Here is an 18,021-nt window from a genome sequence, read left to right as displayed (position 1 = left end):
TATATATATATATATATAGTCTTAATTCATGTATAAAATGAATTCATCTTAATTCATGTATAAAATCTTGTAACAAGTACTGGCTTGTACGGTGCCTGACAAAAGTAGTGACTCAATAAATATTTTCTAAATCATGAGTGACCCCACTTAATAAGTCATTAATTTTGTTTGCATTTTCACAGCTGGGTGGTGTTCCACCCTTGGGCGTACTTTACCTTATTCCCTGCAGTTGGGTACTGACCTCAACCTTTTCAAATGAACAGCCCAGCACAACGGAAGCTAAGGGGACCAAGGCTTGGCAAAGGAAGACCCGTGTCCTTCCTGGCCATGGCAAATGCCAGCGATGAGGGAGGAGGCTGTGGCGCTGTCTCCGGGGCGGGCTTTTCAGGGCACACGGGACCTCACTCCCGGGACTCACCTAGGCCTGTCGTTGCAGGTGGAGGTGGGCCCTGACATCCGTGAGGTCTCCTTCAGCCTCTGGGGCCAAGGCGCCCAATCCAGCTCTCCCAGAACAAAGAGCCCAGTCTCTATATCTAGAACCTCCTGCATAATTTCTATTCCTGGCTGTGAAATCTCCAGGAAAGGAGTATTCACTGAAATAGAGCTGCATTCTGTTCTTAATCAAAAATAAATGAAGAGAGGAGAGGCAGGGGGAGGAAAGAAACACGAAGTTAAAAGTCAGGACCCGAAAGCCCTCCAGCCATCGTCCTGTGGGTGTGAGTCTGGAGGACTGATACTGATCCATGCCTTGCAAACACCCTGCCCAGGGGCAGGCACCACCACCTGTGACACTAGCATCCCATATGGGTGCCGGTTCGAGTCCCAGCTGCTCCACTTCCAAATCAATCCCTGCTGATGCATCTAGGAAAGCAGTGGATGATGGTCCAAGTGCTTGGGTCCCTACACCCACATGGGAGACCTGGATGAAGCTTCCTGGCTCCTGGCTTCAGCTTGGCCCAAGCCCTGTTGTTGTGGCCATTTGGGAAGTGAATCAGAGGATGGAAGATTCTCCCTCTCCCCTGCCACCCCTACAACTCTACCTTTCAAATAAATAGATAAATCTTAAAACACACACACACGCACACACACACAACACTCCACCTCAGATACCAGATTGCTGGAGCATGAAAAGGAGCCCCACAAACGTGTCAGACCTAGAGCAGGGGGGGTGACACCTGTTGGTCAAATCCTGCTCACTACCTGTTTTTTATGGCCCACGAGCTAGGAATGTTTTTACATTTTTTTAAAAATTTATTCATTTATTTTAAAGGCAGAGTTACAGAGAGGCAGAGAGAGAGACCAACCCAAGCTGCTCTACTTCTAACCCAGTTCCCTGACGACGTGCCAGAGAAAGCAGTGGAGGATACCCCAGTCCTTGGGCCCCTGAAACCACGTAGGAGATGCAGGTGAAGCTCCTGGCTCCTGCTGCAGCCATTTGGTGAGTGAACCAGTGAATGACAGCTAGTGTTCTCTCTCCTCTCTTTCTCTTTCTAATTCTGACTTTAAAATAAAATAACATAAACCTTTAAAAAAAAAATTATGCTTGATGTTGAAAGGGAAACTGAGATGTGTATCCGGAGCCTTTTTAAAATGTGAAGTGGCTGAGAGGGAGTGTGGGTGCTTAGCTAGAGGGGGCACCCTGGGGTGCTGTAACTGCTCAGGATCTTGGTTGTGGTGGTGGACACATAAACCTACGCAGGTGATATCATTGTATAGAGCTTAATGCATGAGCACACACACACAGATGTCTGGGCAAATCAGAACAAGATCAGTGATTACATTACTGTCAATATCCTGGTTGTGATATTGTGCCACGGTGTTGCTAAACATCAGCGCTAGGGGGAACCTGGCACATGAACTTTCATTATCTCAATAAAATTTTCAGTGTAAAAATGAGAACTTGTCAAGATAAATGAGGTGCAGAAGCACCCCAGGTAAAACAGGAAGTTAATTTGTGGGCTATAAAAACTTGACAGCTAAGATATAAAATGTCACCCGTGGCTTGCAGGGGTTGAGGGAGGTGCTGGGGGGGCTGGGGGAATAGCTCTTCTGAGCCACCCACTCTCATTCTGTAGGGGAAGGGAAGAGAGAACTATGGTGACTTTTTTCCCCAGTAAATCACTCTATCCTTTGGAAACCCAGAGGTCCTCTGTAGCATTATTTATAAGAACAGTAAACTGGAAACAAATGAAAAGCTCATCATAACAGAAATAATCAATATATGTTATAGTTATATGATGGAATATATCATGGAACCAATTTTAAGACCTGTAAGATAAGATAGGCCTGCACAAGATACCGAGACAAGTGAAGGGAAGTCTACATGGACTTTGGGGTCTCCAAACCTTTTGACGGCTACACCAGGTGGGAGGCGGGGCGGAGACTGGAAGAACACAGGGGAAAGCGCTAACAATGAACTCCAGAGAGAAACTTGAGACAATTTGCTCAGCACCAAACAAACACGACAAAAGGAGTGATCCTTGCAGATGTTGTAGAGGTGACAGGTTTTTTAAAAGTCCTTATGCCTTATCCAGTAGCAATCCAAACTGAAATCAACACAGAGGAGATGGACAGATTTTCATTCATTATTCCAGAAGGGTCCATAAATCACTTACACATTTAAAAAGTAAGGCGCATTCTTTAAAATGCTCATAGCAGTTGTTTCTGAGCGATGCAAGAGGATAACATCTTTCCTTTGCACCTGACTATACTTTCTAAATTTCCTATGATGAGCACTCAGAAAATGAGAAACCCCAAAGTAGGCTATGTTCGGAAAGACCAGGCCAGAAGGACAAGCTATTTACACGTGGATAACTGCAGCTCTGATTACATTAATCTGCAGCCAGGCCCTTTGAAGGCCACTTTACCTTTGGACTTATCAGTAAGTGGCTGCAGATACTGGACAGAGCCGCTGGCAATTCTCCTGCCCAGAAGGCCCAGCCACAAAGCTGGTGGCCTTCTGCTGGGCTCCCTGGTCTGAAGAGTTGTGTCCTGGGCTTATAGTTCTCCCTCTGAGAGCTCCCCATCCCAACATTAACCAGGGGATTTTCTGTTCAAAATGCAATGACAAATTCTGAGTAAGTGTCCATAGGGTGCGGGTGCTTGTATGGTCTCAAAGCTTCCTGGGTGATTTGGGTGGGCACACATGACCAAGAGTCCTTGATTTAAATGTATTTGAGTCATTCCTTAAATCATATAAACGTATGTATCTAAAATATGTAAAGTGTGAGAATTTGTTGTAGCTGCCTTAAATATATTGGGAATCTCTGTCAGAAGGTGATGAATGATGGTTTCCAGGAGGAAAGCTGAATGGCTGGGGACAGAGAGGGAGATTCTTTACCCTTAATCCTTCCATGCTTTTTAAATTACATCAAGTGCATGGAGGAGGATACTTCAAAAAAGTCTATGGGCGGCTGGTACTGTGGCTCACTAGGCTAATCCTCCACCTGCGGCACCGGTACTCCGGGTTCTAGTCCTGGTTGGGGCGCCGGATTCTGTCCCGGTTGCCCCTCTTCCAGGCCAGCTCTCTGCTGTGGCCCAGGAAGGCAGTGGAGGATGGCCCAAGTGCTTGGGCCCTGCACCCGCATGGGAGACCAGGAGGAAGTACCTGGCTTCTGGCTTCAGTCAGCGCAGTGTGCTTAGCCGTAGCAGCCATTTGGGGGATGAACCAACGGAAGGAAGACTTTTCTCTCTAATTCTGCCTGTCAAAAAAAAAAAAAAAAAAGTCTATGGCAAGAAGAATCAAAAAATAAGTTGACTTTAGTGCAAACAAAGTTTGAAAACCATGCACAGAAAATGTATATTAAGGAAAATCTATGCATAGATTTCAAAACTGGTTTGCACCAAATGAACGTACCTTTTAATTCAATTTTCCACGCTTTTTTAAAAAGTACTTTCATATTATCTATTAAAACAAAGTAAAAAGAAAACCAAATGTTAAAAGCATATTTGCTGGGCCGGCGCTGTGGCACAGTGGGTTAAGCTGCCATCGACAGCGCCAGCATCCCTTGTGGACGCTGGTTCAAGTCTCACAGCTGCTCCACTTCTGATCTAGCTCCTTGCTAATGGCAAGGGATAGCAACTGAAGATGTCCAAGTGCTTGGGCCCCTGCACCCACGTGGGAGACCTTGGAGAAGCTCCTGGCTCCAGGCTTCAGCCTGGCCTAGGCCTGGCCATTGTGGCCATTTAGGGAGTAAACCAACCAATGGGTAGAAGATCTCTCTTTCCCCTTCCCCCTCCCTCCCTCCCTCCCTCTCTGTCTGCAATTCTGATTTATAAATAAATCTTTTTCTTTTTTAAAAAAGCAGATTTGCCTTGACACACTCAGCTCGACTGGATCCACTTTTCTTTAGCTCAGGTTTTCAAAGCTGTGTAAACTGGGAACATTTTTCTGCAGATGTTTTTGCTAAAGAAACTTCAGAGAAAGCATCGAATGACTTTAAAAGAACACTGGAAACAAACACAACAAACATAATAGATCTTACATTCTGATGGTTCTAGAACCTACTCCCCACTTCAGGGTCACACATCCGACCACTGGGAAGCACTTTAGTCAGCTAATGTGGAATAGACAAGGGTTCCCAGTTTGCGGTAAACTAAAACAATTTCATAATCTCTGAGGACAGCAGTTGCCTGGCTCCCGTGGGAGCAGAGAGAGTGGTAAACTTTTCCTTTACATTCTCTTAGGCTGTGTGAATTTTGTGCTGTGCACATGAATTACCAGACAAAAAAATGATTTTCTAAGAACGCTGAGCATGTATGATTGTGTGACCAGCTGACACGTACACTCCCACCCTAAAGCTACTCCCAGCAGCACCTTTGGGTTCAAGGGGCAAAGCTGATTGCACACAGCTTCAAACAGGTGAGGGCAGAGTGATACAAGGTCAGCTGGCGGAGGTGAAACAGCTGCAGAGCTGAGTGGGAGGTGACCTAACAGCCTGGGCCCATTGGTCAGCAGAAAGACCAACAGACAGCGTCACAGCAGGAAGCTGGCTCTTCAACCCAGTAGTGGGCGACGCATGTGTCATCCTCCATGAGCCCCAGGGTACTCACTTGCAACATGGCAAACTCAGGCCAAGCATTCAGCAAGTGGGATGCCTGCAGCCTACACCTGAGTGCCTGGGTTCAAGACCCAGCTCCACTTCAGATTCCAGCTTCCTGCTAACGTGCACCTGCAGAGACGGCAGGTGACAGTGAAGACGGCTGGGTCCCTGCCATCCACATGGGAGACCAGGATGGAGTTCCCAGCTCCTGGCTTCAGCCTGGCCTCACCCTGCATGCTGCAGGTTTTTGGGAAGTGATCCAGTGGATGGGAGAGCTCGCTCTCTGTATTTCTGTCTCTCTCTCCATCTCTCTGCCTTTCAAATAAGATTAAAGAAAGAAAGAAAGCTCACTCTTTAAAAAAATGGAAATGTTCTTCTTTGTAATACCTCTTCCAGTTAGGCTGTTGACTACAACACACACACACACACTCCCATTAAATTTGGGAGATTTTTCTTCCACCCCCAAAACCTAAAATGCAGGAAAATACATTGAAGTTCTCAAGACTCGGGGTCCCAAGTTGATTTTAATCTCTCTCTCTCTCTCTCTCTCTCTCTCTCTCTCTCTCTCTCACAGTGTTCTGACTTAAAAGGCAATGAGAATCCATGTTGACCTTCCCACACTTCAAGAGCCACAAGAGACTTTTTATTTTTAATTATTTTTAAATATTGAATTGATACGAAGCTACTGTTATCACACATTCATGCACGGACATGAGAAGTCACTCTTCCCCCACCCCTCCTGAAGAAGTGATTTTGACAATCATTCAGTGAGAGGTCAGATAAGGTTTCAAGTCCACGTGCTCCTTGGTCACAGGCAGATCAGCTTCCAGGAAAGCCCAGGAATGAGACCTCACGGGAGAAGTTTTGCTTGGAGACAGTTTGTACCGGGTCTCTAGTGGTATTTTCCAAAGGCCCAGGAAAAAATAATTCTGTGGCCCCTGCTATTCAGGATGGTTTGAAACTGATCTTTGTTTCCTAGCTTTTCCTTTTCTGCTCAGTTTATCCCTTGGTTTTAGAAATAAAATGGACTTGCCAAGAAAAAAAAAAAATTCCAAGAAACGTACCAGCCAGCATAGACTATGACACTAAACATCAGTATCATCACACATACGATGGAAATCCCACAAAAAGGCAAACGGGGGCGGGGGCGATCTCATTCGTCTTTCTGTCTGGCACATTTGCAAATGTAGGCAGCTCCAGGCATGAGGGAGAAGAAAACCACATCCTAAACCCAGGAGGGTAGCCGCAGCCTCCGGGAGGGCTCCCCGTGTCCAGGCGGCTCCCGCAGGGATCCCGCACACGCCTCCGCCTCGCTCACCAACGGGAACACGATGCTTCTCTGGGCAGCACAGTCCGTTCCGGAAGTTAAGGACTTCTCCAAAGGTCAGAGGTGTGGACACACTGCTAAAACAAACAGGAGAATGTGGAAATCAGAGGAAAAGCAGGCAAATCCCAGCCAGGCTGCTAGGGAGGGGACAGGCAAAGCCACTTAACCCTGGGGTGTCCCCTCCTTACCCCACATTGGCCAGACACTGTCTCTCAGAAGGGCACGGAAATGGAACCGAAGCAGCCGAGGATGGGAGAAGCCCAAGCACACCTCCTGTCCATCCGAAATCTTGGAATTTCCCAGGGAGCGGCCCTCAAAGTGACGTCATGTCCTGCAAGGCTACACTGTTTCCAGTTTTGTAATAATCCTTCCTGCCTTAACCAAAAGCTTGGCAGCCCAGAAAGGCCCCGAGCTGAAGCCAGAGCAGCCATGTGGTTCACACTGCACAACTGAAGCCGGCCTGAAAAGGACAGAGCCAGTAAAAGGCAGGCGGGCTGCTCCATAGCTGGGGGGCGGCTCTGGGTTTCCAAGAGGAGATCTATGTCCAAATGAAGGGCCAGACAGACCCCCCCCCCCCAGGCTGGCTGCCTCAGGTGCAGCAGTTGAGGGATATGGAGGAGTCTGAGGTAGAAACCAACTCAACACTTCTCTACTTAGCTGCCCTCTGCGGCATTCAGCCAGCCACAGACGCCCCAGCAGGTGCACATTCACGGGGCAAAAGCAGGGCTTCTCCAAATGCAAATGACCTCATCAACTGGGGAACCAGGAGAAGAGTCCATAAGAAACTTTCAGAGATACCAGTATCATGTACGGATCTCATGTGTACCTTGATTCCAATAAACTACTCAAACAAGTATGAAACACTAGGGAGAAACTGTATGCTGACCAGATGTCTGTCACTAAAGACTTCATATTTTGTGCTAGTGGATGCATCTAGTTTTGTTTTGTTTTTTTTTTTGCATGACTCCACTTCATGCAAAATGACATGAAACATGTGAATGACGTCATGTCCTGGGGTGTGCTGTGAAATGATCCCAGAGGGAGTGGAGGTATAGAAGGAACAAGAGGCCGTGATTTCAGACTTCTAGAAGCTGAGCAAGGAGTCCACGAGGGCTTGTCCCCTGACTGTTGTGCAGTTTTTATTTTCCGTCATGGAAACTGAAATAAAGCAGGTGCCCCCGGGAGGAATGGGCTGCCCGGGTATCCACACTTCACCTTGAACACTCCTGTTGTGACGCCTCCACACTTCACACTCCACGGCAGCAGCAGGCGATCCAGCTTCTCCCGCAGAATCCAAGTCCTCTGTGTCCGTGGAAAGCCTTCCTAAAAACCGGACAGCCAGCGTCGTGGCGCTGCAGGTTAAACCAGCGCTTGGAATGCTCACATCCCGTATAGAGTGCCTGGAAGAGTCCCACCTCTGCTTCCAATCCAGCTTCCTGCTAATGTGCCTGGGAGGCAGCAGGTGATGGCCCTAGAACTTAGGTTCCTGCCACTCACATGGGAACCCAGATGCAGTTCCTGGCTCCTGGCTTCCACCTGGCTGAGTTCTGGCTGTTATAGGCCTTGGGGAATAAATTAGCAGATTTAAAGCGCTCGCCCGCCCTCGCCCTCTCTCTCTCTCCCTCCACCTTTCAAATGGATGCATCTTTAAGGGCCGTGAGATCTGCAACCCCTCCTCCGCTGAGTGACCAGCTCAGAAACAAGCCAATCAGTCTTCAGGGTCAGTAGCCTTGGACTTAGCTGAGCGGCTCACTGCTCTGGCATCTCTGAGAGGTGGCTTTACCAGCAAGCGATCCTAGCCGGGGTGACAAGATTGGCTGCCCAACAGCGTGCAGCACCCTGCCGGCATCAGCAGCTGCTCTGGGGCCCCAGCACCTGCACATGACGACCGTCAGTGAGGGTGGGAGCCTTGCCCAGAGGGAGCCGGGAATAAGGAGACAACTTCTAACAAGGGGGAATGGAGGTCACTGGGCATGGGACAGACAGGTGGCAGCAAGACCCTTTGCACCTGCTCCAGTTTGCCCAGGGTGCACTCTTCCTAGGAAAGGGGAGGAAGCCCTGGTCTCTCCTTGTCCCACCAGGCGCCGCCATCCCTACAGCCCATACAAGAGGCAGGGCCACTTCTCAGAAGGCTGCGGTTACCTCAATGTAGGGATGGACAACAGGGCTGTGAGGGCCTCTGAGGTCCGACCCTCACCCAGGTCTCCCACCCCGTAACCAGCAAGAGGGTGAAGGCAGTAAGACCCCCAACCCACAGCAAAGAGAAACAGCCAGAGCCCAGGGTTACTTTGTGCTACCATTGAGATTTCCATTCTGAGAGCTTCATGGCTAGGAAAACCCTTGTAACGGGTATTATTGCTAAAGCAGAATATAATCAAAATAATCTAATATGATGTTTATCCTGGCGGTTGAAAAAGAAATTACTTCACAAGAACAAAGTTATAACAATTTAATAATTTAAACAGAGCCACTTCAGGAGCATACACACACCAACACACACACATACAGGAAATGCTAACAATTTCATTGAACAGTATATTTAAATTCTTTAAAAAATCCCCCAAATGGACTCAATGTCAAGGATATGAAAATGTCATTTTGAAGCAGGACACAGGACAGTGGAACAGACATGACACTGACCAACAAAACAAGAGCCTGTGGCTACATCACACTTTTATAAGAACATTACAAGGGAACGTTAAGACAGTCATGAAAAAGGATACACATGGCCTCAGAAAGATGAATTCATAGTTAACAATGTCTTTGGTTCCTCCAAGTTACATTTGTTTTGACTTGAACACACCAAACACAAGTTGAGTGCTTAGAGCTCTCCCTATAAATGTCTAAACATTAAGCGGGCTGATGTTTACACCAGCTTCGAAATTTAAAGGAATTCAAAAATCACCACTGTACCACAGAAACTCCAAATACAGAAAAATCCAGGAAATGCGGGAAGTAGGGGAAAATGTAAAATAAAATAAAATAAAACCTCTGCTACCTTGTCCCATGATGAGCTAAAAAGCATTAAATTGGCAGACAGGATGCCAAGTGAAAACCAGCAAGGCAGTTAATTCATCTGAAGGAAATGGGATCAATTTGAAGAGCATGTGTCAATCAGTGAGGATTTCCTCGGGGGCTGTGTTTGAGGGTCTGTGTTTGAGGGGAGGCTGGGGTTCTATGGTTTCATTTGGCCCATGCTGCCCCAGGAGAGGAAATCTATGAGCAAGGCAATGACTCACGGGACTACAATCCTACATCACCGCCCTGAGTCACACCCAAGACAAGACCCATGTGGACCCCAGGCGAACTCAAGGCCGGGCGCTTCCAGGAGTGGTGCAATGCAAAGAGCAGTGGGCACACATCCTGACGCCCGGAGCCCACGCCAGCTTCTGCACACTGACCATGACAGGCAGCCTCAGGTGTTGGGAAGGTCTTAGAAAACCATTTCATAAGATCAAAAGTAAAATGTTTTAAGGCACCTACGAGGGACACACAAAGTAAGCTCACAAGGAACCCCTAAAGGTCAAAGTGTGAAGACCAGTTCTTTGCAGGGTCAAGACTGAGCCTTATAAAATAAAAGGCCTAAGTGTCCACACTTTACATGGTGTGTATTCTCCTCAAAGGCACAGAGAGTTCAATGTCTAAATCCCTGTATGTTGACATGAGAAGCCACGCATAAACAACTCCAGGAACTAAGACCCTGCGCTTGAATTTAAAAAGAAAGAAGGTAGACATGTGCCTTTTTGAACTCACAGTAAATCAAAACCATGGATATTCCACCACCTTCCCCTGGTGACTAACACAACACCTGGAGGGCTAAAAAATAAAAATATACACAGGGAAAATGTCCCTGGTGTTTCAATAAACATGATCGCAGTTGCACTTGGAACTCACAGAGCAGCGATGCACACGACACAGGCTTACTGTGGCCCAGGTTTTAGCAGAGGAGGAAAACCCAGCAGATCGGGCAGAGTTCTGGCCACCCCAGCCCTCCTGAGCTTGGGTCATGGGCCCACACTATTCAGGAAACGGGCAAATTCTCCTCTTTCCCAGCAGCCTCCAGTTAGCCAAGTGGCAGTGGTGTTGTGCACATAATTCCCATCACTGTTCTCACTAGTGTTGCCGGCAAAAGGTGGCAGGAAGAAAGTAGAGGACTCACCCCTTTATTAATTATTTTATTTGACTTTCTATAAATAATTCTTTAAATACAATTATGGACAAGGAACAAACATCACGGCAAATACACACACAACGGAGAGCAGACAGACAAGTCCACAGGCCCTACAGAGCACGCGGCACTTGCGGGCGGGCGCTTAGCTCCTGATGAGAGTCAGGAACTCTTCCCGGGTCTTGGGGTCCTCCCGGAACACGCCCAGCATGGTGCTGGTCACAGTCTTGCTGTTCATTTTCTGCACCCCTCGCATTACCATGCACATGTGTCTGCGAAACGAGAGAGCAAAGGTCGTTCAGATGCTTTTAAGGAGCAAGTTGACAAAGGGTTAACCTCAGATTGTGGTTACCAAGTGGGTCAAGATCCCTTCTCACCCGAAGGCTGTCTACCACTCTTTCATGAGTGGTAAAGGAGACACCAAGAGAAGACAACCCGCTCCTGGTTATGCATCTCTGCAACAAAGCTCCCTGCACCTCCACAACCCCACACACCAAAATCTCTCCCATTCCCTGGCTTGTACATCAGCGCCACAGGAAATCAAAGGGGCGAAAGGGGTTCAGGCTCAGAGATGGAAACCCACGGTGACAGTGGCAACTGTAGAGTACCACCTGGATCTAGAAAACCGGGCTGCCCCAGCTATGAAGATCAACTTGTGCGTCGCTCGCTCTGACACTGTGAATGGCGGGCATGGACTTACGTTGCTTCAACCACCACCCCAACTCCAGCAGGGTGCAAGGCTTCTGTGATCGCCACGGCAATTTGCTTCGTGAGGCGCTCTTGAACTGCGAATAGGACAAGGAGCTCAGTGTGAGAGTCGGACCTACACCGCCGGGAGCGTTTCTCCTCCCAGCACACCTCAAGTCTTAAGAAGCAGACATCTGTTGAGAGTTAATAGCCAAGACACATCAGCTTCCACCCTTCTCCCACGGCTGCCGACTGGGCCATGCGCAGGCCTCTGTTCAACTCCCTCACCTGCAGCCCAGACGCTGAAGTGACCTCAGGAGCCCACGAGGCCAGCCCTCCTCCATCCCCAGCACCCCTGGGAGGAAGGGACTGGAGTGGCAACTGTCTCCCCCATGTGCAGGAGGACCAACTGAGGAGCAAGCATCCCTGGGCTGGCCATGTGGTACACCAGGTTAAGCCTCTGCCTGTGATGCCGGCATCCCATATGAGCGCCAGTTCAAGTCCAAGCTGCTCTACTTCCAATGCAGCTTCCTGCGAATGACCTGGGAAGGCAGTGGAAGATGGCCCAAGTGCTGGGTTCCCTGCCACCCATGTGGGTGAATCAGATGGAGTTCCAGGTTTCTGACTTCAGCCTGGCACAGAGCAGGCCATCGTAGTCATTTGGGGAGTGAACCAGTGGATGCAAAATTCTTTCCTCTCTCTCTCTCTCTCTCCCTCCCTCTGTCTGTAACTCTGCCTTTCAAATAAATAAACATTAAAAAAAAAAGCTTGAAACAGGACCCACGAAAGTGCTGCAGTGTGATTACTGCAGAAAACCAGTGATTTAAATAACCCTTCCCTGTGCTGAACAACACAACACGTCCTGATGTACATGCAAGGGAGTTCCCTGCAGCAGTGCATCGGCTGAGAACTTACAAAATGCCCAGATGCCTACTGGCCTACTGGAGCAGGGGCTGGCATGGCACACACTTTGAATTCTAAATACCTACATGAATATGGGGGAAATGCTAAAGATTTTTAAGTGACAAAAAGTACAAGAAAAAAGAAAGGGAAGCCAATTATAGAAATGTGATCCTCTTGTTCAATAGAATACAAAGTACCAGTCAAACAGTATGGGCATAAAAAAGTGAATGGATGTGAGAAGGCAAGAGATTTCTCCTGGAGGCCTGAAACACAGCAGTCCTGCTCTTATTTTCCTATGAGGCTTTAATTTTATTACACTTACAATAAAATTTTTATACAAGAAAAACATTTTCTGTAAATAGAGATTTTTAAAGTTTACCTTGTAGTCTTCTACTGTAGATTTCTACAATCCTGCAAAAACAAAGAATGGGGGTGTTAGTTCATCATGAATTATTTGAAGAAAGATGCACATTTTGACATAGTGGTTACAACAGTGCTTGGGACACCCACATTCCACATGGGAGCGCCTAGGGAGGAGTCCTGGCTCCACTTCCAATTCCAGCTTCCTGCTATTGCACACCCTGGGAGGCAGCGATGAGGGCTCAAGAACTTGGGTGCCGGCCACCCATGTGGGAAATCTGGATGAAGTTCCCGGCTCCTGGTTTTGGCCTGGCCCAGCCCTGGCTGTTGCAGGCATTTGAGTAGTGAAACAGCAATGAGTGATCCCTTTCTGCCTTTCAAAAATAAACACCATAAATAAGGTTTTAAAGTAAAAAATAATGTCTTTGCCATAAGAAAAAAAAGTGGGGGGGACACAGTTGAAGCAATACTAGGGTGTGGGCAGGGATAATGCTTGTGGGAAGAGGATAGAAAAACACAAGTCCCACAGGGAAATGTGGTCTGAAGGAGCCCACTGGCCACCATACAGAACGGTGCTTCCTTAGGTCCTGAGGCAGAGACAGAGACACAGAGAGAAAGGCAGTGTGTAAATGAGTCTCCAAGTGTAATGTTCACTTAGGAAAAACACAAAAACAACACTTTAAAGCTCCTAAGTCATCAATTTTAGGCCAAGTCTCAAGCATTCTCATTAATCATATTTTACCAAAGCTTTAAGTTAAAATCAAAGGACTATTTGTTAATTAACAGCAGGTCAACTACTGCACCAACTAAATCTATTAGGGTAATCAGATTAGAACTGATTAGATTTCTTCAGACATCTACAAAACGGCTTTATGTAAGCACGTAGCATGATTCACCTCCCAAAAACATAAGCCTCCTGGTCTCAGACCACCACCTGTCAGCTGGTGGGTCTTCTGCTTCCACAGCTCTCCCTCTCCGCGTGAGAATCAAGGACCGCCATGTGGATCGCCCACTTGATAGTAACGAACCATGCTGAGGATCTCTTGTAAATCTTAGCCTTTGCATCCTGAATTGGACTCAATTTAATGATCACCTCTCCCAAGAAAATTTTACAGCTCTTCCCCTCAGTTCTGCCCCTCAAACAGAACTGAGGACTTTCCATCCTTGTTGGAGCCAACAGTCACTGGCACACCATCCTGTTCACCACTCAGCCAGAGCTCCCTGGAATACAGGAGCCCTGCTGATTCTTCAAGTTGCCAAAGGAATGTGGTATCCAAAGGACAGGACTATATTCTTTTAAACAGAAACCTGGGAAAAAGGTGGTTTCCATCCTAGATAGGGGCTATGTCATATTTTTGCTGGGTCACATTTGTGTGTACATTACTCCTGATAGTTTTCCAGGTGGCTAATGTGTTACACAAGTATGAGACGCCATTGGTTTAAGCAGGTAATGTCTTCCTTCTCATATTCGTCCTTTGTTCCTTGGGTAGCACTCAAGGGCAGCATTGGACAATGGTGGGTAGCACTGGGCATCAGCGGTTTACTCCACACTTGACTATGTGACTGTCACCCATGGCACCTGCCACTTGCCAGCAGAGGGCTGCCCTCACCCCTGGAGGTCATTCACATGGACTTTGATGGAGTCCACATGATTACTTGGTGAACAGGTTCCCTGTGCTCACAGAGTTCATAATTCTTATTCCTAGATTATTCTATTTTATTCTTCACCCCCCCAAATAAACCTTTATTTAAGGAATACAAACTTCATGCATTTCATAAGTACACCTTTAGGAATATAGTGCTTCCTCCCACCATACCTGCCCTCCCACCCACACTCCCACTCCTCCTCCTCCTCCCTCGCCCCTTCTCAGTCCCATTCTCCACTAAGATCCATTTTCAATTAACTTTGTACACAGAAGACCAATGCTATACTAAGTAAAGAGTTCAACAATTTTCACGAAAGAAAAAAAGAAAACAAAAAAAACCTGCTCCTCAACTGTCAAGACAAGGGCTGTTCAAAGTCATTGCATCTTGACTATAACTTCACTTTTTTTTTTTTAGAAACTTAATTAACTTTAACGAAGCACCCAAGAATGATACATCTTTTGAGAGCACTTAGACATAGTTATAATACAACTCTTTGAGGACAGAGGACCTGCATGGGGAGATAGTGCACAGTAATTCCTGTTGTTAATTTAACAATCAACACTCTTATGTATGACATCAGTGATCATCTGAGGCTCTTGACATGAGCTGCCTAGGCTATGGAAGCCTTCTGAATCCACAAACTCCTTCAATATTTAGACAAGGCCATAAGCAAATTGGAAGTTCTCGCCTCCCTTCAGAGAAAAGTACTTTCTTCTTTGATGACCATTTCTTTCCACTGGAGGCTCACCCACCAAGGTCCTTCATGTAGGACATTTTTTACCACAGTGTCTTGGTTTTCCATGGCTGAAATGCTCTCATGGGCTTTTCAGCCAGACCAGAATGCCTTAAGGGCTGATTCTGAAACCAGAGTGCTACTTATAGCAGTTGTCATTCTATGAGTCTGTGTGAACTGCTTCCCATGTTGGAGCATTCAATCCTTTTTAATTCTATGTATAATTATTATCAGACCCTTAATCCTATCCATATGATCACTTTAACACTTATGATATTTTTATCACCTAGCTTAAAGGGAATTGGGGTCCCATGGCAAGTTTTTAAACTGTACCCTTAGAAGTAAGTCTGTAGGAATGTATGCAGAACTATACAGCTTTACAATTACAAACTTCACACACTTCATAATCACAGCTTTAGGAACATGATGATTCTTCCCACCATGTCTACCCTCTGACTACACTCTCAATCAATTTTCCTCCTCTCACTCTTACTCCCACTTTTTATTGAGATCTATTTTCAATCAACTTCATACACATATATTTAACCCTATTTTAAATAAAGAGTTCAACAAATAGTATTAAAAAAACTTTTTCCTCAACAGTCAAGACAAGGGCTGTTCAAGTCACTGCTTCTCAAAGTGTCAATTTCACTTCTACAGATTTCATTTTAGGTGCTCTATTAGTTATTTCAGGTCAGGGAGAACATAAGGTATTTGTCCTTTTGGGACTGGCTTATTTCACTAAGTATGATATTTTCCAGATACATCCATTTTGTTGTAAATGACCAGATTTAATTTTCTTTTTTTTAATACTGTGTGGCATTCCATAGTGTACATATGCCATATTTTCTTTATCCAGTCTTCAGTTGATAGGCATTTGTGTTGATTCCATGTCTTAGCTATTGTGAATTGAGCTGCAATAAACATGGGGGTGCAGATAGCTCTTTTATATGTTTATTTCATTTCCCTTAGGTAGATTTCTAGGAGTGGGATGGCTGGGTCATATGGTAAGTCTATATTTAGATTTCTGAGGTATCTCTATACTATCTTCCATAGTGGCTTTACCAGTTTACATTCCCACCAACAGTGGATTAGGGCACCTTTGCCCCTACATCCTCACCAGCATTTGTTGTATTCTGTCTTTCTCAAGTAAGGAATAGATGTTGAATTTACCTTGTCTTTTAGCATTTAATATAACTGCCTTTGATTTGAAAAAAATCTTTACTTTGTCCCTGTTCTCAAAATGTCACCTGTTGACAGGTATTTGTCACAAATTCTAGTTTTACATTTACACTCATCTGCCTTTCAATATTGCTGTTGGCCAACCTACTTTCAGTCTAACCACTGTTACTACATAACTAATTGATATTTTCCTCTATGGCTGCTTTGAGTGTATGTACTCTGGAGTTTACTACGTTGTGTCTAGGTAGGAATTTAACTTTGCTTTTCTTGTTTGGGACTTAGATGACATCCTGACTCTGGAGGTTGATATTTTGCATACATTCAGTAAACTTGTTCAGCCATTATGTTCTCCAATATTCCAACTACTCCATTACCTCTGCTGTCTCCAAAAATTCCAGTTAGTGGCATATTAAATACATGTATCTTAAATCCTCATTAATATTTTCTACCTGTCTATGTTGCATTCTGTGCACTTTCTTAGAACTCTCTTCAAGTTCATTAGACAAAGGTACTTAAAAAAGTTTGTGGAAAATACAATTAAAAGCTACATTTAGGGTAGGTATCTGGCCTAGCAGTTCACTTTCAGACTTTTGATTTCAATTCTTTGAGTTTTGAACTTTATCTTAAAAGCCATGGATGAATAGCATGACTAAATGGACACTAGAGGGAAAAAAAAATCCAGCAGTAGATGAGGGCAGAATGAAGGACCCTAAGAGAGTAAGGCAGAGGGAAGCCAGGAGCTTAACATATAGTCCTGGGGAGAGGCAAGAGGCCCTAATGGGACAAAAAAATGGCAGAATAGGGAGGGAACTTACTGCTCTAATCTATGGGAAGATAGTTTAAAAAAAAAAAAAAAAAACAGAGTCCAATCAGGGAAGAGTTAGGGAGAAAATAGCAGAGGAAATTCCATGCAAATTAGAGGGAATCTATGGACCTATGTGGATGGTATGGATGCACACCTCAGCAACTGATAGCAACTGATAGCTTCAGCACAGGCTTCGAAGTGGGGTGAGACCAGACTGCAACAGCCCAAGCCACTGGCAATAAAGCTGTGGGAAGAGCCTGGTGTGAGTATGGCTGAGAGCCCTGTGGGGGACAGTGTACCGACCAACCTAGAAGAGAACGAAGGGGAGGAGCACATTTCTCTCTCCCTGAACACCTGACGCCAGCTTCTTGTAACTAGCCAAGAAAGGGTAGGTGCCATTTTGGACATACATAACAGTTGCACCTGCTCATGTCCACATGTCCAACAGCCAAGCAGAGACACCTGTGTTTGGCCAGGAGAACTGAGAAGGGGCTGGGTGATCATGATTGTGGGAGCCTTGTGTGCTGGGACTATGAAAACACTGTGCCTGTATGTGAGAGCACAGGGTGTGGCTGGGTCTTTGGGTAGTCACAGAGGGTGGCTCCACACACTCAGAGCTCCCTGATAACCTGGTAAGAGTCATTGCTGCAGGATCCGTACTCACACCAAGGACTGACTGGATCCTTTGTGTGGTTCTTGTGGCAATGCAAATGAATATTATACCCACTGGGGTAGCGCCCAGGCATTGATCTCCTTGGAGGATTGGAGGTGAGTGTGAGACTATGCCAATGGAGCAGATTAAAATCCTCCCCTCTGATTAAGGAGAAAGATTTAACATGCCCAATCTGGGTGTCACCTCAGATACTCCTTTCACCTTGGAGTACTGAACAGAGCTCCCTGGCCACAGCTACCACATGCCTCTAGGTATTCACTGAAACAACAGACACTCCACTAAGCCACAGAATCACAGTCCAAAGATAAAAGCCACCACAGGACAGAGGGGAAAAAATACAAGTATCTCCACAAATGCCCAAAAATAAATGCAACAGCTCAAGAAACAAGAATAAGTAAGACAACATGACACCTCCAAAGGAACACAACACTTCAGTTTTAAAATGTGAAACTGAAGAGATCGAAGAAATGCCAGAAATGGAATTTAAAAAATTG

At 46.0% G+C, this 18,021-nt stretch overlaps 1 protein-coding gene and 1 long non-coding RNA gene across 8 annotated transcripts in view; both read right to left on the bottom strand.

Annotated features, from left to right (window-relative positions):
* LOC138844611 (uncharacterized) overlaps positions 1–6,715 on the bottom strand; it is a 9,631-nt gene extending 2,916 nt beyond the window's left edge. For 2 of the 6 annotated variants that reach the window (XR_011380700.2, XR_016217801.1), the window contains exon 1: positions 3,608–3,701. This is a non-coding gene — a long non-coding RNA (uncharacterized LOC138844611). The other 4 variants (XR_016217800.1, XR_016217803.1, XR_016217799.1 and 1 more) reach the window with 4 other exon arrangements.
* Positions 6,716–8,804: 2,089 nt separating this feature from the next.
* Positions 8,805–18,021, bottom strand: part of GCH1 (GTP cyclohydrolase 1) — a 72,927-nt gene continuing 63,710 nt past the window's right edge. For both annotated transcript variants that reach the window (XM_089309688.1, XM_051822887.3), the window contains 3 exons: positions 12,507–12,538; positions 11,238–11,322; positions 8,805–10,809 (listed from right to left, as the gene is read on the bottom strand). In XM_089309688.1, coding sequence (XP_089165814.1) covers positions 10,683–10,809; positions 11,238–11,322; positions 12,507–12,538 — 244 coding nt within the window. In that variant the 3' untranslated portion in view covers positions 8,805–10,682. The remainder of the gene's footprint in view (positions 10,810–11,237; positions 11,323–12,506; positions 12,539–18,021) is intronic.

Source organism: Oryctolagus cuniculus, chromosome 12, assembly GCF_051225735.1.
Source record: "Oryctolagus cuniculus isolate XC-2025 breed Fujian yellow rabbit chromosome 12, ASM5122573v1, whole genome shotgun sequence".
Lineage (NCBI taxonomy): Eukaryota > Metazoa > Chordata > Mammalia > Lagomorpha > Leporidae > Oryctolagus > Oryctolagus cuniculus.
Note: the sequence above shows the minus strand (reverse complement) of the source record. Positions and strands in the feature narration are given on the sequence as shown.